This window comes from Canis lupus, chromosome 30, assembly GCF_048164855.1.
Source record: "Canis lupus baileyi chromosome 30, mCanLup2.hap1, whole genome shotgun sequence".
Classification (NCBI taxonomy): Eukaryota; Metazoa; Chordata; class Mammalia; order Carnivora; family Canidae; genus Canis; species Canis lupus.
This window is the reverse complement of record NC_132867.1, coordinates 33,209,894-33,232,595: the sequence shown is the minus strand read 5'-3', so window position 1 is coordinate 33,232,595 and position 22,702 is coordinate 33,209,894. Positions and strand designations below refer to the sequence as shown.

The following is a 22,702-nucleotide window of genomic DNA, read 5'->3' as shown; positions in this document are numbered from 1 at the left end:
GTGTCTAAAATATTTTTCACTGTGATAGACACTGCTGATTCTTTATTCAGCAGTCATTCCCCTTCTTCCTTGATGAATAAAACTCCAATTTTGTGCCAGAGGCAATGTATCTAGCCCCAGGTCATGTATCAAAGGAAGTTTAAACTATGGGTCAGCAAACCTTTTCTTAAAGGGCCTGACAATAAATATTTTAGGCTTTGCAGTCTCCAGCTGAAATGGAATTGGATAGTATTTCCCTATGGGGAGGAGAATGTGTTGCCAGAAAACATGTTGATGTCTTTAGAAGTTGAGAGAGAGACAAGTTTAGAGTCTAGAAAGCACAAGTGTTTAGAAGTTGAGAGAGGGAGAAGTAGGTTCCCCGCTGAGCAGGGAGCGTGACACAGGGCTCAATCCCAGGACTCTGAGATCATGACCCGAGCCAAAGGCAGATACTTAATCTATTGAGCCACTTAGGTACCCCTATTTTCAAAAACCTGAAGAATATGTACTAGGGACTATCAGAGGGTCCTAGTCTCTGCGTCTCCCCAAATACAATCAAATTCATAACTACTCAGTGATCCCCACTGTATCTATAGGTCCTTCTACTATATAGTCCTACAGGCTCCTACTCATCTTTGTTCCCTCCTCCCCTTCCTGCCAGCATTAACTTGGAGCCTACTATGTGCTAGACCTGTGCTAGGGTTTGGAAGGACAACAGTGAGCACACCGATGTAGTTCCTGCTACCACATGCTTTCAGTGCTCAGTCTCTCTCCTCTGTGCTAGATGGTAAACTCTGTGAGGGCAGGGACCTTGTCACTCTTGCTTGACCTTGGGTCCCCAACTCTAGCACAATGACTAACATATAAGAGGTGATAAATCCACATGTTGACTAACATATAGGAGGTGATAAATCCACATGTTGACTAACATATAGGAGGTGATAAATCCACATGTGCTAAGAGATTAATCTGTATCACTCTCACCCACTTGAACTTTATACATTCCTCCAAAGTCTAGGTTTTGTTTTTCTATGTATATGAAACTAAAAGGTAAATTTGCATGTTCAAAGGATCCAGGGTGGTGTTTCTGAAGGTATCTTACAGATCTTCAGATACACAGGGAGTTAGGATATCTGAGTGGCCTAATGGAGAAGAGCTGACCATGAGAAACCAAGGCTATTAAGGAGACCCACTGTGAGGAGGAGGAGGAGTTCATGCTGAGGGTGAAGCATGATTGCTCACTTACTTCCATGAGTCCAGAGCACATGATGCATCAGCCCAGTGAGTGGCAGGAACTGTGGCCTATGTGCACCCAGCAAAGCAGAGCCACAAATTCCCATATCCCTGAGGAAATTCCATCATCTTGCAGCCCTGCTGCCAAAATGTCTTCATGGAGAAGAGTGGCTCTGGCCCTTTCAGAAGGGACACTGGACTGGGACAATGAGAAACAGGTCTGTGTCCAGCTGCTCACTAGCTGAGTCACCTTAGACTGAGTATGCATCCATCCGCTATTTCCCTATCATCACCAAAAAGCACTGACTCAGAGCTTACAAGCCCACCACTACATGAGGTGAGGAGGACATGATGTGGAGAAGTAATTAGAAGGTGGATCTCATTCAGCACAGGGAGAGGAACCACTACCCCCAGTGTGCACGTGTGCACACACATGTGTCAGAGGTTTCCACCCCAGCTAACTCTACTAATTTCATAAATGTGTTTGCAAGCAAGCTGTATAAGACACTCAAAAAACAAATAACAAAAATGCTATTTTGGGGGGATAAAGTCAAAGAAGTGCATCAGTGTTCATTTCCCTTTAGAGCTCATGGTCATAGTCCACACATAGTTATGAGAATCCCACCTCCCCCTTAAGCTCCTTGGACACCAAGCCCCCACAGAATGGTCTCACTGTGCTCTCTCCTGGAGAAAGGTGCATGGATCACTACAGCAAACTGGTCTACCAGGAGTCACTCAGCTGCAGCTCCTAGACACATACCTAACCTTCCCATCCTGCCATGGCCATGTGGTGTGGCACTGCTTGGCTGGCTTCATTCATTCATTCATATATGTATGTATTTGGGGGACAGTTCTCAATGACAATGCCTATTCAGAGGTCATATCTTCCTTGCGTTGGACTTGTTCCATCACCAATTCCACCTGTCTAGAGATATCACCCAAATGTGATGGCAAATGCAAGTTTTGAGCTCCACAGCAGCTGCATATTAATGGTTAAATATATGGTGTCCAAAGTCTAGTTTAAGAAATTCATAGACTCTGGCCCAAGACTATTCATTGGTCACATTGAAGTGTTTTAAGTCTTGTGAAATTCGCCTGGAAATCCGTATCTCAGATTATCCGATCCCTAGACCTTGCCTCAAAGTATACACGCTGGATTAGAAGCACCAAATCTGTAAGTAAGACTTCCTTAGTGACTAAATCCCCACAGCTGGTGAGGTCCCTACCTTATCCTTTGTTGTCAGTATTTTATTTGTCGTTTGTTATTGTTATGTTGGTATGTTATTATGTTGTTACTCTTTGTTATGAGTAAAGAAGAAAAGAATCTTTCTTACTAAATATACTGCAGGGTTACCCTATAATTTGATGACAAATAATTAATACTTCTTTGTAAAAAACAAAAGTAAGAATTAGCATGATCAGCAATTAATTTACCATACAATAATTCAGGGAAGCTTTCTCCAGCCTGTTCTATATATGTTCTCGGCTCTTTTACAAGAGTACATTCTTGCATACTTATTGAATAAAACAAAATGGAAAATTAGTAAAATGGCAATTCCAAAGATGGAGAAGATAAACCACCAGGTGGCTAAAAGTATTTGCACCTGTTACTGAGTCATATGTCATTACTTTGCGGTATATTTGCAACCAAAATATTTTTTAAAATAGGAGGAAAGTGTAAAAGTTAAAAATTGACAAATAAAATATGGGCTAATTAATTACAATGGTATTTACTGGGCTATCAGATGAAGGCGAGGGGAATGTTTGGAATGTTTACAGTACTTCCCCTTAAAGAACAAATCTGAATTCTGCACTCCAGCGATGGCACAGAAAAATTTGACATGTTTATAAAACCCAGGAGGTCAGATGTCTACTGTACATGGATTACAGTCCAAATAAGTGGAGTCCAAAGAAGGAACTCAAGAAGGCTAAATCTGGCAAAGAAATCCTCTTTTAAACTAATTTAAGGATTTTAAATCAAGTATCACAAAACACAAAAGATATAAACATCTAAAGAATTTTTGATGGATTTCACTCTGGGGTCTTTTTTGCTTTTAAGGAGAATCATTTGTAGGATAAAAAGAAAGTGAGATGCCTTAACAATCCTACGAGACACCTCTTCAGTGACTCTCAGAATTTATATCAAGTAGTAGTTGCTTAAAAACCAATCTCCTGAAAGAAAAAAAAAACCAATCTCCTTATTTGGAGATCTGTTTTCTTAAAGAAAAAAAAAAGTAGCAGGAGCAACTGATCACAAGCTGATCATGTCAGAATAAAACATTCTGGATAAGCTGTCTATGACTAGCCCCTTGCCTCTGCCCACACAAATTACTCCTGAGCAGAAGCAAAAAAAAAAAAAAGCAAACAAAACAAAAATCCCCACACAACTTATTTTTATTTTTCATAAAATTCTTATCCCCAGAGAATGGAGATAATTAGGTATCTAGAGAGATTTTCCCTTAGAAGAGAAGGGGGGCAGGGATATAATGGGCAGGGGATTGTTTCTGTGCAAAATCAATGGATGCACACTGCAAGAAAGAAGCAGAGCCAGGATTTGATCCCACTGGCTCTAAAGTCCATGGTACTGATCACCAAAGTACACTATCTCGTGCAGGAAACCACCCTTTCAAAACTTCATCATGCTCCAGATCTGTGCTCCACACGGAGGATAGAAGATAAAATTTATGCAGTCAAGGAAAGAGATAAAACCTACAGTGTGGGAGTGGACTTTCAACAGAGGGATATCCAACCCACACTGCGATGATGCCCGTGCTGAATCTAGACACACAGCAGATAACCAGGGAGAGGGATGAGCGGGGAGAAACTTGATTCTGGCAGAGGGTACAACACCTGCAAAATTTCCAGGCGGGAAAGAATGTGGTTCTCTCAAGGAATGGAACCAGTTCAATATGGCTGGCATGGTGGTACCATGGGTGACAAAGTCGGGGGACACCCAGGCAATACCGAAGAGGCAGGTACGACATCAGGAGTGGCCTGTGGCCTGGCTGAGGAGTGTGGACTCATCTGAAAGCCTACAACAAGTAACTGGAGAATTTTAGCTGCAAAAACAAAGTGACCAGATCTCATTTCCTAGCTCACTGGCTATCACCAAAGGCCTAGACTGGAGAGCATGGAAGACAGTCTTAGGAAGATGTTACTGTATTTCAAAATTGTAACAAGAAACTGGAAAGATGTGCTGGAGGCAGATTGGCAATGAGATGGAGCAACGGGGAAATGTCTTAAATGAAGAGCAGATTTGAGGCACACACAGCAGCATTGTGTTCAGCTCTCCCCCTTCCCTCCCCCTTCCCCTTCCCTGCAGACTCCCAGCTCCCAGTGGCCTTCCTAGGGGCTGTGCCCTTAGGTTCTATCCCAACACTTAATCTTAAAATGCTCCAGGGTCTTCAAAAATGCTCAGAACAGCACCTTCCCACTAGTTAAGAAACACATGCCCTCACTTCCCCAACCCCCTTGCCACCTAGACAATTCTTGAAATTCTGATGTTAATCACTTTGGAAACATTTCTCTTTTTGCTTATTAGAATTTGCTTACATTCCCGTCAAGGAGCTTTAGGTCCTCACTGGCTTCTATAAGCCTGAAAGTATTTTGGAAGGATTACGATTCAACATGCAATGCACATTCTTGACCTTATTATCTGCTGCTTTCCTGGTCTGGCCAAAGGTCTCCAGAAAGGGCTTTCTTTTTTTTTTTTTCTTTCTTTCTTTCCTTTTTTTTTTTTTTTTTAACAAAGATCAGGATGTGTGTGAGCTACTGCTGGACCTTGCCCCATATTTCCGATGCCTTGTAGAAATGCCTATTTAAACTCAAAACTTTCTCAGTCATGTCCTATAGATTCTTTAACAAAATCATCGCTCCCTTCACATTTGAAGCAAGACTGAAATATGAAATATAAAGGCGGATGAGGTTCAAGTCACCGGCACCTTGTATTCCTCCAAAACAAATGCTAAAACGCTCAACAAACAATTCAATATTTAAATAAATCTCCACTTCCCTTCCAAATGCACCTCATGGATTCTACATACCAAAGAGGGAGATACCTTTTTTGGAACTGAAAACGTTGGCCAGCTCAGGGCCTCTGAAATTTGAGTCCTGGGGATACTTCTCACCTTACAACCTGTTAGGGGCTTTTTTGTTTGTTTGTTTTGTTTTTGTTTTTGGTTTTTTTTTTTCCATTTCAACTATTAGAGCTTTCCTTCGGGATGAATTGCTCTGAACATCAATAGGGCTCGCTTTTTCTTTTTCTTTTTCTTTTTAATTTATTCTCCAATAATCTCCAGACTAGAAGGGCCAGTTAGGATTTTCAGAACAAAGGACAGTGCGATGCTGGGCCCGCACCCCGACTCCCCCCCCCCAACCCCCGCCCAACCTCTTTGTTTCCAAACCCCCGCGTCTCCCCAAGCGCTCCGCAAGCTCCCGGTGACCCAGGCCGGGCCGCCTCCCTCCCTCCCGCGAACAGAGCCACGACCAGCGCCCCGGGAAGCCCCGACTCGGGGGGCGCGAGGGGCCGCGGAGCTCCGGGTACCTTCACGAAGAGGGTGATGTCGTGCTCCTGCCGCGGGGCGCCCTCCTCCGACGCCTCGCCGTCCTCCCCGCCGCCGTTCACCCGCGCCGCCTCGTCCGCGCCCTGCACGCTGCCCTCCTCCGCCAGGTGGTTGCCGAGCTCGGCCTCCGGCGCCTCCGGCGCCTCCGGCTCCTCCGGCTCCCCCGGCTCCTCCGGCTCCTCCTGCTCCCCCGGATCCCCCGGCTCCCCCGGATCCCCCGGCTCCTCCGCCTGCGCGCTGCCGTCGGGGGGCTCCTCCTCGCCCCCGCCTGGCGCCCCCGGGCCGCGCTCTCGCCTCTCCTGCTCCTCCGTCCCCTCCTGGGGTCCCCCCAGGTCCTCCACGGCTGCCGCCCTCGCGTCCCCCGCTTCCTCGGTCCCCGCCGCACCCCGAGGCTCCCCTGCAAGCCCCCCGGGGGCCCCCTCAGTGGGCTGGGGGCCGGGGTCCCCCCCGTCCCCGGGCTCCCCCTGGGGCCCGTGCGCCCCTCCCGCCTGCTCCGCGGCTGCCATGCTCGCCGCCTGCGCCCCCTGCGCCCCCGGACTGCCGCCGCCCGCTCCCTCCGGCCCTTGCTCCGCTGTCTCCTTCGCGTCGGGCGCCTCGGGCTCCTCGGGCTCCTCGGGGCTCCCCCGCAGCTCCCCCGAGGCCTCGCCCTCCTCTCCCCGGGGGACCTCGGCGCACCCCGGGGCGCCCTCCGCGGCGTCCGCCTCGCCCGGTGCTGCGCCCGCGCCCCGCGCCTCGGCCCCCGGGTCCCCGTGGGCGTCCGGCCCCCGCTCGCCCGCGCGCCCCTTGTCCGGATGGGCGCCTCCCGCGGGGCTCAGGGCGGCCGTGGCGGCTGCGCCCTCCCCCTCGCCCCGCGGCGCCCCCGCGGCGCCCTCGCCGGCCTCCGCCCGCCCCGCCTCCGCGCCCGCCTTCTCCGCCGTTGGCGCGGGGACCTCAGGCGGCCCCGGGGGCCCTGGGGGGGCGCCCTCCAGCTCCGCGGCCTCGGCCATGGCCGCAGCGCCCTGTCCGCCCCTGGGGAGCCCTCCTCGACCCTGCGGTGGAGCAGGTGCCCCGCGGCCGCTGCGCCCCTCCTAGGGAGCTCTGCGCGGAGCCCGGGACCTGCGGGGCAGAGTGACGCGACCCCGAGACACCGCGCCCCCCTCCCGGATTTACGCTCTCGGTGTCTCCTCCACCGCGACTGCGGCTCCCCGGTTGCACGTCTGCTTCCCACCCAGACTCTAATTCTGACCTGGGCCCCCCTGGAGGCGCGCGGGCCACGGAGGAGCCGGAGGAGCCGGAGGAGCCGAACCCGGCTGGGGAAGGCCTCTTAGCTCCTGCACCCTTTGAAATGCCTGGCCTGCCGTCCCGGGGCTGCCCAGAAGTCAACGGTGCCAACTCCATCCCCCTGGGGCTTGGGCGGGGTTTGCACCCCATCCTCTCCCCCTGTTCGGTGCCCTGGGAGCCTGGCCAATGACAACCTTTCTCACGGCCCTTGTGGATTTCGGTGAAAAGATCCCGGTTCTACTGGCAGCTTGGGGTGTTTTCTGTAACGGCATCAAGTTCCAGAGCCATTTAAATCACCCCCCAACACCCCACACTGGACACCCAAATACCTAATCTCCGCTTTTCCCCAGGGAGTCGGGCATTAAGCTTCTCAGTTGGTACCCAATGCAAATGCTCCTGTCCTGCCTCATTGTCCAAGAGCAAGGGTGGTAAATTTTGGAAGAAAGGAAACAGGGAGACCACCTTCCAATTTCTGCAGGCCCTTCCTGAGAAGTTCCTGAGGCCCCCAAATAGGAGTAAGAAGAGCCAACTGAGCTGCTCTGACCAGAGAAGGGCTCTGTTGTGTATGAGGGGACCCCTCCTCAAGGTATGACAAGTGTGGGGGCCTTGCACTGAGGAAAGGTTAGATCCTTCATTTCCCTGCTTCCTGAACATTCTAAGAGTCTATCTTGCAGTCTCCTAAATTTTCTAAACCCACGGCCACTGCTTTAGCCTGGGTTATGTGTTCAGTGCTTGGGGAGGTGGGGAGGTGACAATACAGGATTTGAAGAAGGGGTGCTGTGGAATTCACCAGGTTAGGAATCTCCGGGAATCACAGAGTGGACACCTTTTCCCCAAGAAGAGGAAGTTATGGTGAAAATTATGTAGTAAGTTGATTATGAGCTAAGCCGAATCTTGTGGGTTACAGAGAGGACCCCGCTGCCCAGGATGGCCCAGTCTAAATGTGGTGCAGCGGGGAGCCCAACTCAAGACTGATTCGAGTTGTCAAGCTTTTAGTGGCTTTGATGCTGCCCTGAGACACGTCAGTCCATCGCATCCACAGAGGGTTGTGTCATCACTTAAAGATCAGATGGTATCCTTGTTGTGGCTTGGAATCGCCGTTTGGCCAATCACCAGGACGACGGCTCCTAATCCTTATCGCCCATCACCACACACAGGGACAAGACAGGAGCCCAATGTCACTTAGCTTCACGCTACCTTTCTCCAAGGTTGCGCCCTATCTGGAAAGGAAGGGGCCAGAAGCTTCGTCACCACAAAGCATGGCACGTCTGCTCAAAGCACGGCACTGGGGGATCCCTGGGTGGCTCAGCGGTTTGGCGCCTGCCTTTGGCTCAGGGTGCGATCCTGGAGTCCTGGGATCAAGTGCCGTGTCAGGCTCCCGGCATGGAGCCTGCTTCTCCCTCTGCCTGTGTCTCTGCCTCTCTCTCCCTCTCTCTGTCTCTCATAAATAAATAAATAAATAAATAAATAAATAAATAAATAAATAATACATAAATACATAAATCTTTAAAAAAAAAAAAAAAAGCACGGCACTGAACCCTGTGAGCTAGACACATGGGACAGAGACTCTGCTCTGCAAAAGCTTCAGTCGCCTGGAAAGGGAGTCCCGCAACATCCACTGGGCAAGACAGCCATCAGCCTTATTTCTTAGGGAAGGACAAAGCCAGCACAGTCAGCCCCCAACAGCAAACACAGGACAAGGACCCACGCAAACCCTGTGAAGCCACATGTGTTTTGGAAAACAGAATAGTTAGAAAGATGGTTGAGTGTTTACAGTGTTTATTTCATAACACGGTACCCCGCCCTGTGATCAGACACATTAATATTTCTGAATGACACCAGCGACCATCCACATTAGATGGAATATATAAAGACCACACATAGCTTTAGGGACCCTAGTTCAAGTTCACCCCCGAATGAGTTCTGGCCAGTCTGGCCTTTGCTTCCAGATGACGTCCCCCCAAAGCTTGCAGTTTTCAGAGTTTTTTGGATTTCAGAATGTATACATGTATTGTGGTCCTGTGACCCACTGAAGGGCTCTAGGTTTATTTGCTCTACTTGGAAACATCGAGATTAGCTCCATCTCTAAGTTTCTTCTTAATAACAAACCAACTGTCTCCAATGCTCTGTTTCCACAAAGAACCAAATTCAAGGCACATATATGTATGTGGGTAACAATGTTCCGTGAACCTTAATTCAAACGAAGATTACAGAAATGTTTTGGTTATAGGAAGGCTGGCATCTCTAAAAAAAAACCCTCCTTTTGAACAAGCCAAGACATGATTAACTCATGAATGCAAACACTACAGTTGACTGACTGGCTGAAAGCTAGCCCCAGGTAGTGTCCTTGTAGAAAAACATTAATAAAGTCTATCCCGTCCTAGCAACTGATCCTGCGTATCCACAAAGCGGTTTTATTCTATAGGATTAGGATTTATTTTTGCATACTGCCTGGATTCATTTCCCCACGTTGACATTGGCTTTCAAAATAACATCATGCCATCTGTAGACTGTCGACTCTTTCACATTTTAATAATAGTTTTAATAAACAATCATTAAATGTTTACGTCACATAATTCGGCAAATTTATTTTCTAGAATTAAACAAATGCATTATTTTTAAATGAATACCGGCTCAAAGCTAAAAATAGAGACGACAGAGAATAACAGAGCTCTTGACAATTTTTCTGTAATCTCATTACTCATAATAAACACTTTTTTCATTTTTGAGAGAGAGAGAGACTGTTCTAGACACTGGGCATAGAGCAATATATAAAACTGAGAAGTTCCCCTCCCTTGCAGGGCTTTAGGATGGAGCAAAAAAGAAATAAGTAGGCAATTAAGCCAGTCACCCTTGCATAATGTTAAGCTTTATCTAGACTTACACTCTTATACTCATGTGCGTGCACACACACATACACATACTGAAAACCTTAACTCCTTTCACTCACACCCCTCATCCAACCTACCAATAAATCCTATTATCGCTGCTTTCTAAAACATATCCAGAATCCAACCTCTTCTCTCTACCCCCTCTTACTACCCCACTGGACCAAGCCACCATTACCTCCAGTCAGGTCCCCTGGTTTTCCCTTGCATTTCCAGTCTGTTCTCCACCCCATAGCCAGATGGCCCCCTCTTTGAAATCACAAGTCCACCAGGCCACTTTTATGCTTGAATCCTTTCCTTTTTTGAAAAAAAATTTTTAATTTATTTTTTAAGATTTTGTTTCTAAGAAATCTCTACACCCAGCATGGGGCTCAAACTCACAACCCTGAGATCAAGAGTCACATGCTCTACCCACTGAGCCAGCCAGGCATCCCTATGCTTAAAACCTTTCAAAGGCTTCCTGTCTCACACCAAGAAAAAGTCAACTCCTTGTGTATCAAGTATGCATCCTATAAAATCAGGCACCCTAATCTCTTTCTGGCCTCAGTTGGCTTCTTACACGTCAGCCTTTCTCTGTTGCCAGAATTTGCTGATCATTCGTCTGCCTGGATGCTTGCCCTACGTCTTTGTAGCTCACCCCTTAACTTGTTGAGATTTTTCATAAGCTATTTTCTCTAAGCACCCTATTTTATTTTATTATCTTATTTTTGTGGTGATAACATTTAGGGTCCACCCTCTTAGCAATATACAATCTGATAGTGTTAACTACGGTGACATAGGGGTACATTAGGTCTCCGGGACATATTCATCTTGCATCACTGGAGCTTCGTGCCCTTGACCAACATCTTCCTATTTTCCCCTTCCCCTGCAGCCTTTGGTGACCACCATTCTACTCTCTGTTTATATGAGTTTGACTATTAAGATTCCACATATAAGCGGGATCATGCGGTGTTTGCCTTTCTGCCTCTGGCTTATTTCACTTAGAAGGCCCTGTGGGTTTGTCCACGTCGTCACAAATGGCAGGTTTCCTTTCTTTTTAAAGACTGAATGATATTCCATTGTGTGTACACACCACGTTTTCTTTATCCATTCATCCATCCAAGGATATTGACGTTGTTTCCATCGCTTGACTATTGTGAGTAGTGCCGCGGTGATCATGGATAATCTATTTTAAAGCTCAATTCCTACTCCCTGTCAGCCTTTTCAGTCTTACTTTTCCCATAGCAGTTATCTCCATATGACATATCATGTATTTTGCTTATTTAATATCTGTGTCCTCCATCCCACCCCACCAGGACATGGTGGTGCCATGCAGCCAGGGGATTCTTTTTGTCACTGCCTGGAACAGGACTGGGCACATTGTAGAAGCTTAATAAATACTGAATAAGCGAATTACACGTAGGCTTACAAATATATATGTATCAACTCGAACAGGTTTTCAAAAATACTTGCCTAGTTGGTTTTATACTTCAGGGGACAAGTGAATGTCACAAGACACACTGTTCACAGGAATTCTTATCTACTGACTTTGGTGAATACTTCAGCAGATACTTTTAATTATTAGCAAAGGCCAAGTCAGTTCATACACAGAAACGCAAAAGGAAATACCAAATAAACAGAATCGTGAAGGTCGAGGTGAAGTTGCTTAGAGGTTTGCACATCGTTACCTCGGCAGCCAGCACCAGATTAGCTATTTAAATACCAAGGGGGGGTTAGACAGAGGTGACAGATTCAAGGCTGGGGGGCAAGAGGCAAAAGTACTGGTAATTAAGTAGCTTTTAGTAATTACAGCGCTTTCCTACCATAGATTATGAGCATTCGTGCAGCAGGCTAACACAGGGATTAACGAGGAAAAACTCAAGGACTTGTAACAGAACAACTTAAAGATTTGTTGTTTTGCTGTTTTTCCAGAACGAATGGACTCATTTCCATAGAGATCTCTTCTTTCTCTAGCAGGTGTCTGTTCCTTTGAGAAAGACCCTTGGGATTTCAATGTATGTATAACATTGAGATCACAGGATGCATTATGACTGAATGGAAGTCCCCTTGCACTGATTTCCCTTCAAACAGCAGCTCCGCCTCCCTTAAGATAGACCCCAAACCTGCCTTGATGTCTCTGGCTTTACCCAGTTAATTGTAAAGGTATATTTCAGTTAAAAGAAGACTATGGGGATGCCTGGGTGGCTCAGTGGTTGAGTGTCTGCCTTTAGCTCAGGGAGTGATCCTGGAGTTCCAGGATTGAGTCCCACATCGGTCTCCTACAAGGAGTCTGCTTCTCCTTCTGCCTGTGTCTCTCATGAATAAATATATAAATCTTTAAAAAGAAAAAAAAAAAAGAAGACTATGGCTGGAGTGCCACGGAGGAGCATGGACTCTTGATGTCAGGATTGTGAGTTAAAGCCCCACATTGGGTGTAGAGATTACTTTAAAAAGTAAAATCTTAAAAGAAGGAGGAGGAGGAGAAGAAAAAGAAGAAGAAGAAGGAGGAGGAGGAGGAGGAAGAGGAGGAGGAAGAGGAGGAGGAAGAGGAGGAGGAGGAGGAGAAACTGTCTAAACCAGAAGGCAGGGTTTGAGGCACAGATACACCATCTTACAAGTCAATAAGGACATTACACAAATCAACATGAATAATGCCATGGTGGGTTCTCAGATCAAACTGTTGCCTGATTTAAATCCCACTTTATCTTGTGTTAACTGTGGGATCCTGACTAAGTTTTTTATCTAGAACAGAAGACATTGTAATAGGACCATGGCCATTGTAAGTCAGAGAATGTACAGATCATACGCAGCACAGCACTTGTTGACATTGTGACCTCATTGTTAGTATTGTCCCGGAGGATACATCTTGACAGAACAGTGTATTAAAGTGTTGGAAAAGCATGACACTTCATCCTACTTAGCCCATGACAGTCCTGGGTTATCCTGTTGACTCAGGAGCATAACCATAAAAGCACCCCCTGCATCCCACTCACAAATATGCCTTAGTTTGTACAATGAATCATATGGTCACCCTACCATGAACTCACCTAGCTAGTGAAAATTTTTTTCTGTTTTCCTTCCACATGATCTTGCACTGTTCTCAAAACAAACTGGTTATGGAACAAATACCTGCTGGATGAGAGAAGAGATTTTTGACAAAGATGGGGAGAGAGGGGGAAAAGAGGAGGGGAAAGGGAAGAGGAGAAGTCGCCAAAATTATATTACAAACCACTTGCTGAAAGCCCCTCTGGAAAGGCAGCCTACAGTCTGGAAGGCAAAGACAAAGTCATGTTGCAGGGCTCATGGTCAGTAGAGGGAGAAGGATAGGGGTGGAAGGTGTGGACACCCATGCCAAGCAGGCTCCTGGGCCCCCCAGTTCCAGCCTCCTATTCTCACATCACCTTCACTCTGACCCCAGGAAGAGCAGTAACAATCCTACTGCGGATAAAAACAATACCAAAACTAAATACTGAAAGCCAATTCTTTTTGTTTTTTTTTTTGAAAGCCAGGTTTAAACCTTCAACTTCTATCTATAAAGTTTTTTTGAAGCATTTTGGTATTTTTCTCAAACTGTTCAGTCTTTTGTATTTCCTCTGTATATGTTGTAGAAACTCACTTTTCTTTTAACTCTAAATTCCCAAGTTTTTTCTCTCCTCCCTCTAGTCCTCCAGAGTCCTGAAATCCTTAGCAATAGATTGATGGAGGTGTATGTGAACACTGAGCTTCAAATCGGGGCAGTTATGTCTCTCGTGGGACATCTGGTAATGTCTGAACACACTTTTTGGTTGTATGACTGAACACTGCCACTGGCATCTAGTGAGTAGAGGCCAGGTGTGCTACTACACTTCCTCCCATGCACAGGATAGTCCCTCTCACCCCGGAGAATTAACCAGCCCTTAATGTCAATTGTTGGGTGAGAGGCAGTCTAGCCTCCCTCCAGCCCCCTGATTACAGGTATTTCCATAGAAAATGCCTTAATCTCATATATTGACAGTTCTAGGGGCATGGGGTAGTAGAGGAGGGCATGTTGTGTTGTGTCTGGGGGTTGTCACTCCTCAAAACTTCTCCTCACAGATTACTAATGAATCTTGATGAGAAGCTCTTTAAAATGATAGATTATGAGATTTGAATCTAGAAGTCTAGGCTCAGCTCCTAATTCTGCTGCTAACTGGCTGTATTATATTGGGCAAGCCACTTCTTGGTGACAAACCTACTGCCCTGGGTTTCTCTGAGCATTGAAAGAGAAAATGTCTACAGCGTTTTGTAAACCTGGATGTTTCTGTACAATCACCAAGTGATATTGATTTGCTTTCAGGTGGTGATCCAATTGACTGGTCCTATTGTTTTTCACTGTCTAGATATTGGAATGGACCTCTTCTATAACACAGGACATTTATCTAAAATATTAATCCCTTGATACTTGTCAAAATGCCAGCTTTCATGGCCCTGGGCATTCATTGACACGTAAGGGCTTAGAAAATTCAATTTTCTAAACTTCTATTCCTTACAGGAAACACTGGGGGAAAAAGTTATCTGCCAGAATGAAAAAAGATGGAGCTAAAAAGAAAAGATGATACTAGAGCATGCCTTGTTCCTACACATCCGGAAAATACCCCTCATCTGTGGGAAGCCAGATAAGCTCTGAGTGGCTAGGAGAAGCCTCAGCTGGCCAGATTTGAGACTTTCAAATCTTTTGTTTTTATCATTTCACCTAAATATAGGTTCATGAAAAAGTGAGCACCACATCACAAAATTCAGTCACCATCTCTATGTAATATAGTCATGGGACTGTCCTTTAGAAAAACCATTTCTATTCTACGCACAGCATTGAGAAGACCTACCTATACATCCATCATCCAATGCATCCATCCATCACCCTTCTATTCATCCATCATCCTTCCACCCATCCATCTATCCATCCATCCATCTCCTTCCATTCATCCATCTATCATCCTTCCATCCATCCATCCATCCATCCATCCATCCATCCATCATCCACCACACTACAAACTTTTTCTGAGGACTTTTTTTTGTGACACAGACTCAGCTAGTGTTGGAGAAATAAACACAAATGGAACAAGGGTCCCACCCTACTATGGAAAAACCTTACTGAACTTGTTCATTGCTGATGTTTCAAGCCATGCTTCATCAGTAACTTTGATTATGCATTTGTTTATTTTGAAGATGTTTAACCACAGTCTATAAACTCAAATATGCCAAGGCCCTGTTTTGTAAAAATATTTTTGCTGCTCATATTTTGAAACACACTTCTTTAAAACATGGAGCCAATTGTTTGAAATGTATTTTTGTTCATGTATTTAGCACACTTAGAATGAAATCATTTAGCTCATGACTTTTACACCCCCCAAATCTTACTGACATTTGAGCTTTCCTCTTTAATTTGGTTGAGTTTAATTTGATTGGACCAGAAGGAGATAAAGGCTTTGAAGGATGGTCTACCAGGGTCTCAGCTCTGTTGGCACATTCCCACTGGAGGTGCATATGTGTGATCAAGAAAGTGGTGAACTCAGTGACCTGGGGGAGTTCCTTTCACTTCATGAGACATCACCCTGAATGAGGCTCTCAAATCAGATGATTGTGGGGTTCCTTCAGCACTCCAATTCTATAACCTATGATCTCACATCTCATATATTTGGAAATCACTAATCAGAGCGGAACAAAGCTCAGAATCAGGAAGTAAGCAGAAAAGGTGTCCCTGAGCCAAAAACAATATAACTGAGTTTGCCTCCTAAAGTGTGAGTGTTTTTCCCCAAGGATGAGCAACTGAGCTCTCATACCAAGCCCATGACTCTATCCTAAATTCAATCTAACCTATTTTCTGGTGTCTTGATCCAGAACACATCAGAAACAGAACAAAAGGAAGGCTGAAACGGTCCTCTTCATGAAGACAAAATACTTAAATGAAAAGCAAAAGAATGCTTACAGTTTTAAGTTTCAGCTAGCCATGAGCTTGGCTTCCTTATTTCAAATGAACCAAGAAACTGACTTTTTAATTGAAAAACAGAAAGGAGGAACCCAAGGAACATGGGAGGGAAGAGGGAAAGAGGGAGAGGAGGAGGGAGAGAGAGAAGAAGGGAGGAAAGAAAGGAAGGAAGACCCTTATATGCGTGGCACATAGTACAGAATAATGAACCAAAATCTCAAAAGCAGGCTTGTGGTTGTGTGTACTGGGTGGAAAAAAAAAACAATGTGGATGTTTGGTTATATTTTATTATATTTATTTATTAAACGGAATATATTTTATTATATTTATTTATTACTGGCATAATCGGGACAAAATCCCATATGTAAATATTTCGGGTACAGTGATTTTATATAAATAAATTATATACAACTACTTAGCATATATTATAATTATCCTTCTAGAATGTAAAGCATTATAGTACCAATTAGAAATTTTTTTTTGTTTTTTTGTTTTTTTGTTTTTTTTTTTACCAATTAGAAATTTACATGACACAGTAATTTCTGCCCTTTATACTTCCTTTATGGCAACCTAAATTAGGTTTAAAATTCTTCCATAATTCTATTGCAGGTATGGTTACTGGGAGCAAAATCAAAGACCTTAAAAATTGTTCTGTCCATTTCCCTCTTATAAAGAGAATATTATGCATTCTTCCACTATTTGGAGCATTTTTATACACTTTTATACATTTTTTTAAACCATTTAATTATCTCAAAACCCCCGGGAGGTGGTCACTGTCCTGGAGTAGAAATAGAGGATGCCACCCACTGAAACAACATGGAATTGAACTGGATTAAATTATGAGTTGTAGATTTGACTCTTTCACATGATTTTTTTCTGAACTATTTCCCCTGAGGATGACTTGATCACTTTCAGGCCTTGTATAAAAGTAACAATCATAATAACCATCCCTGATGGTCATAAAATAAGATTGTTGTGCCCCACTTTTTTCCCAGCTTTATTGAGATATAATTGAAGCACCACATTGTGTGAGATTTAAGACGTACATGATGATTTGACACACATATATATTGCGACACGATCACCACAATAAGGTTACTTAACACCTCATGTAATTACCATTTTTTGGTGTGATGATCGACGTTTCAGATCTGCCCTCTTAGCAACTTTTAAGTACACTTCAAGGATATTTTCAAGTATATTTCAGTACAGTTAACTGTAGTCACCTGGCTGTACATTAGCTGCACAGAACTTACTGATCCAACCACTGGAAATTTGTACCCTTGGATCAGTATCTCCCCATTTCCTCACCCCCAGCCCCAAGAGAGCACCAGTGTATTCTCTGTTCCTGTGAGTTCAGGTTTTGCAGATTCTACATAGAAGTGAGGTTGCGCTCTGCTTTTATGTAGAACTCTATTTGGGGGCCTTGCCTCCCTCGTGTGCAGGTGGCTGACTTTGGGCCACAGCCTCCATCCTGCAGGCTCACCAGGAAGACTGCTGCCCAAATCCCACTCCTATCCCTGCCAGCCTTGCGAACACTGCTGCTAGGCTTTGTTCTCTTTTCTCTTGTTTATTTATTTTCCCTTAAAAATGGGGCCTATTAGTGCCCCAGAATCTGAGGTCCTCCCTGTTCCTTGGCTTATAAACAATTGCTCCACCAGAAGCAGTGATGAGAGGCACAAGTACCTTCCTCAGACCCTGTACAGTAGCCCTAAAATGATAAAATATTCTGGAAAGATCCCAGTGCCAAAGGTGTTCTTGGCAGAGGAATTTGAAAAACACCAAGTGACATGGAGATCTCCATGGCACCTGGAACTCTTAACATGTCCAAAAACAGCAGGTGGGGTTCTGGAGAGCACTGTCAATAGGTGTATAGTCCTGACTTCCTTCTTACTAGGACTTGGGGCAAGTTGCTTGGGGCAAGTTAGCCTATGTGCTTTCCTCTTCCATGGTATGGGTCCTCCTACTAGGGATGTTATGAGTCAATGTGTACAAAGTATCACCGATCCTCATTATTTGAGGATTTAAACACGTGGTGAAACTTTTTTTTTTCTTTATTTGTATACATTTGCAACCCCATTTGTACTTGTGCATATTTATAACCCAAAAATCAAGTTAGTCCAACAATTCACCAGCCCTTTTTCTACTGAGACAGGGATAGCAATTTTCTCACCAAGAAAAAAAAAAAAAAGAAATACATCCTTATCATCCATCTGGAAGATTCCCTCTGGAAGGCTCCTGACTACATTTGTAAATGGAAACCAGCTTTTTTTCAAAACTCCATTTCATATTTAAGTCTCTGATTTCACAGATGACATTCATGGCATTTATTAACATACAGGATTGTCTTTAAACAAAATTTTAGAATAAGTCCAGGGCAGACCAGCCCTTTCTTCTCCCTCTTTCACTTGCACTTGGCTTCTGGGTGTCTTTGGACAAGTTGCCCAGCCTTACAACTGGGAAGTGACCCCTGCCCTGCTCTCACAAATTACAAGGTTATTTGGGGCCAAACAAGAAGTCTGTGTGAACAAAATTCGGGTAAGTCATCTGCATCAGACTAGTAGTGCTCACAGGCAATGGCGTCCAACCCCAGCTGTGCCTCACAATGACAGGGGTGCCGAGGGAGTGTGCCAGAATGAAAGGTCCCCTGGCTCTGTCTCCAGAAATGATTTATCCAATGGGTCAGACTGGAGGCCCTGATGTCTGTTCTGTTCGTTGTCTCACGTTCTTTTGGGTTTGGGAAGACCGCCCTGGGATCACACATCTACACCTTTGTGTGAACTTGGGTCAATGAGCTACCACTCCAAGGAACATTTACACTTCAGGTCCCTACCTCTATTTGGGAAATAAAAGCTTCACTCCCATGAAGATGTTAAGGCACCCAAGAGCAAGTGACATTTTCAGGTAGACAATCTGACAGTTCCCTGAAGTTAACCCACCTGGGACCTTCAATGAAAGAATAAAAGGAAGGTATATTTTGGCCATCTGGGTGTTTATAGTGAAGAAATAAATAAGGAACCTGGTACGTGTGAAAGCATTTTTGGACACGTGGCAGTCAGAGAAGGAGGAAATTCTGGATTATTTGGAAGAGTGAGAAAAGGGATGAACTGCTAGATTTCAAAGCAACCCTATTTGGAGAAGACTTTGCATTTTTTGGATGTAATTATTCTTCCTTATAAATCTAAGTGGTTTACAAGGCATTACTGGTCTGCATGTCTCTGGTGCACTTATGTGCATTACACCTGAAAAAATCCAGTTGGGTGAGTGCAGGAGCATTCGATACACACAAAACTTGAAAGCTGTTTTATAAGCTTGTCTTTAAACCAGGAAGTTGAATTTTCCCAGAATCACACTGGCTCATGTTTCAACAGAAACTCCAAGCTCACAAAATACGGGTTCCGGGTGTATTTCTCTACCCCTCGCTAACCGATTCTTCCCTTTTTTTTTTCTTTTGCTTTAAGTGTGTGTGCCCTGCTATAAATTCAGGTGGCAGTTCTCCTAGGTTGAAATGAAGAGATGTTTCACCTCTCCGAGGACTTTGGAGGCTTTGTTCAAGTTTTCTTTCATGGGATTTGAAGGCATAATTGTTGCACTGCTGTAAGCTGAGCACTTTCTGAAGTCACAGAAGCAGCTCACGACCAGGCACCTGCCTGAAATAGGCAGCATATGCACTCAACAACAGCTGGGAGCCAGCGGAGAGACAGACCTGGGCCCTGTCTCTGTGAATATGGAAGTCAGAAAAAAAATAAAATTGATCAGCTATCCTCTTTTTAGGGTTGTAGCAACCACATGAGCTGGATGTTCTGATTACAACAAGGCACCATAATCGAAGTCCCTAAAGGGCACATGGACAGAATTTGGGAGGTTGCTGGGGGGGGGGGGGAATCATATTTTTATATGCACAAAACTCAAATTTGCCAATTCCTTCCATGGTGAATGTAAGGAAGAAACTATTGCAATAATTATAGCTGTGGCTTTATCCCCAACACAAATCAGAGACATTTTTGTAACTCATTCCAGACGTGAGCTATTTTAAAGTGTCATTTCCATTTCTCACTACTTCGAAATTTCAGTAGTTATCAGACCTGCCTCTGGAGTTCATGTAATGGGTTCATAAAGAAATGCCTGTATTGCTCCTTCATTTCTTCTTAATCACACATTTCTTCTTGCTGCCTGCTCATTCCATTTCAGTATAATTGGCTTCCTTTGAGATCCTATGCGTTTTTATCTTAGGCATTGAAAGCATTCAAAGAGAGCTCACCAGGCTAGCAAAGGGATCCATCGCTCACAGAAAAGGTCAAGAACCCTTGAACTAGAATTTCTCGGTGGTATTTTAAGTAAGCCACATATGTGTATTTTAAGAGGGGTACCAGTTACACAGGTATATTTATTTGTCAAAATTATACCGTTAATGAAAACCATCTAAATGTGTTTGCACCAAGACATGGATAGACAAACTGTGCTCTATCCGTACAAAGGAAATACCCCTCAGTAATCAAAAGGTCCAGCTATTGATACGTACAACAACATAGATGAATCTCAAATGCATTATGAAAAATGGAGGAAAAAAAAGAAAAAGAAAAATGGAAGAAGCTAGACTCAAAAACTACGTAACATATCATTCCATTTATATGGTATTATTTCTAAGCCAAAACCATACAGAAAGAAAACAAATCAGTGGTTGACCAAGGGCAGGGAGTGGGGGCATTGCTGGCACGGGCACAAGGGGATTTCTGGAGATGGATGGAATTTTTGTATTGTGATGTATGTAAATTTACCTTAAAATGCTATGATTATGACCTGACCCATGTTAGTTGCCTCAATATCCCCTGTGTTCCAGCTCTCCCTGAAGATGCAAGTGGGTGGCAGCCCCATCCTGAGCATGAAGGGCAGACCAGACCTCTCCCGTTCCTTCCTCTGTGGCTGGCTTCTCTGGTCCCCTAGGACACCCAAGTTCCCATGTCCACCTGCTGCGTCTCCTCCCTTCCTCATTTCCGCCTCTTTTCCATTGTTTTCCAAACACACCACCCCACAGAAGGTAGTTGACATAGTTAGGACATAATTTATAGCCCAAACTTGTACACTGGTAAAAATGAAGGCAATTATGCTTGGGCTACAGGTGTAAACCACAAGATTGACCCAGCAAATGAGGACCCGCAGCTTCATGACACGAGAGAGACGGTTTACTTAAGAATCGGGGCTAATGGTGAGCACTGGGTCAGGGAGTTGGTTACATCAGACCCACATGGGACCAAAAAAAAAAAAAAAAAAAGCAAAAAAATTGACATACTGATTCTTAAGAGCTTTAGATCATTCCTGGCTCCAGAAGGAGTCACTGGGTACACCTGCTCCGTCTAGCATGGCTCCTCTACTCTCTCCACCTTGTCCTGAATTCTCCCCCTAAACTTACTCACACTCATCCCAAAAAGGCCCAGCAACAGGCTTCTGCTAGTCAGTTCTCCCTCCTGATATCTGCTCATGAGCTCCAAAACAGAGGCAATCACACTCGTGAAACCATCTCGTTTCAACCTTTGAGACTTCTATGAGGTACCTGGAATTACTATCCCCATTTTAAAGATGAGCAGGTTGAGATTCAGAGGTGTCAACTATCTCTGGCAACTGGCAGAGCCAAGAGTCCAAGCCAGGCCCCTCAGACAGTGCCGGGGACGTGCAAACTCCTACACCTGGCCGCAGTCAGGCTTGCCTCGCCCAAGGACACCTCGTGCCAATGTCAGGCACATGTTTGCTGTGTGCCTGCCTACCCACCTGCTAGATTTAATTGTTTAAACAACCAAATTAACTCAGCAGCTGACAAATAACCTGGTTATTTCCATGGCATTCAAACTCCAGGAGCTTAAATAATCAGTAAAGGTCGGTGCGAGCTTATGAACACAGATTCAGGAATCAAGACAACATTCCTGTTCTTGGCTTCTCAAGTCATGATAACCTTGTTTTGAAGTTCAAAGTCATTTCCCTTCTAGACTTTGAAACTCAGGCTTGACCCCACACCAGGTTGTTTCTCTATGCCTCCAAATCTGTGAATACAAATTGAAAACATGGATGGAAAATTTGGGTGGTTTTCATTTTCTACCCAATGGGCGTAGATTGGAGAGTTAGAAAGGCCTCCAAAGCAGGCTTAAATTTTTCCATTTTATCCAAATGCTTGAGAATAAGAAGAAACCTTCATGGGTATATGTAACTGGCAGCCCCCTCTTTTCTAGTGGAGGTGTTGACCAGCCAGAAAGTAGGAACATGAAGTGAACTTTTCCCATGGAAACGATGTGATAAGTGGAGAACGAATGTCCAGAGAAGTTTCCTCATGTGAGTCCTGAGAGAGAGAGCCAAAGAAGGGAGGAAGAGGGAAGCAAGGTCCTTTCCTAGACCAGAATTAATCTACCACAAATTCTCATAAAAATAAGTGAGTTTCTAGAATCTTTCCGTGTTTTCTGCACTCTCCTCCAAGGTCCTAACATTATTCTTGGGAGGTCCAGGCTCTCCGTTTTCTCTTACACCACCATGAGGACTCCCTGCCCATTCTCTCTTTCTCTCTTCATCCTAATCACCTTCCATACCCCTCAAACCTGACCTCTTATCCTTTCGTTGTTGTTAAGTTCTGGTAAGCGTTGGGAAGCACTAATAGCAAACTCATATGATGCTGGCTGAATGCCAAGCACTGTTTTAAGTACATAACATACATTAAATCGTGTGATTCTTACGATGATCTTCCAGGTAAATACTATTACTACCACTTCACACTAAAGATGAAGAGACTGGCACAGAGAGGGTAAGTAATTTGCCCAAGGTCATCCAGTTGCAAAGCAGCAGAGCCCAGCAACATACCACCACCCAGACAGCTT

General features: G+C 44.7%; 1 protein-coding gene across 6 annotated transcripts in view; it reads right to left on the bottom strand.

Annotated features, from left to right (window-relative positions):
• Positions 1-22,702, bottom strand: part of LOC140621613 (chloride intracellular channel protein 6) — a 99,912-nt gene that overhangs the window by 38,421 nt on the left and 38,789 nt on the right. Inside the window, exon 1 of one of the 6 annotated variants that reach the window (XM_072806860.1) lies at positions 5,756-6,286. The exons of the other annotated variants lie outside the window; for them this stretch is intronic. Coding sequence (XP_072662961.1) covers positions 5,756-6,280 — 525 coding nt within the window. The 5' untranslated portion in view covers positions 6,281-6,286. Of the gene's footprint in view, positions 1-5,755; positions 6,287-22,702 lie in introns of those variants that run through there. 6 annotated transcript variants of the gene reach the window in all.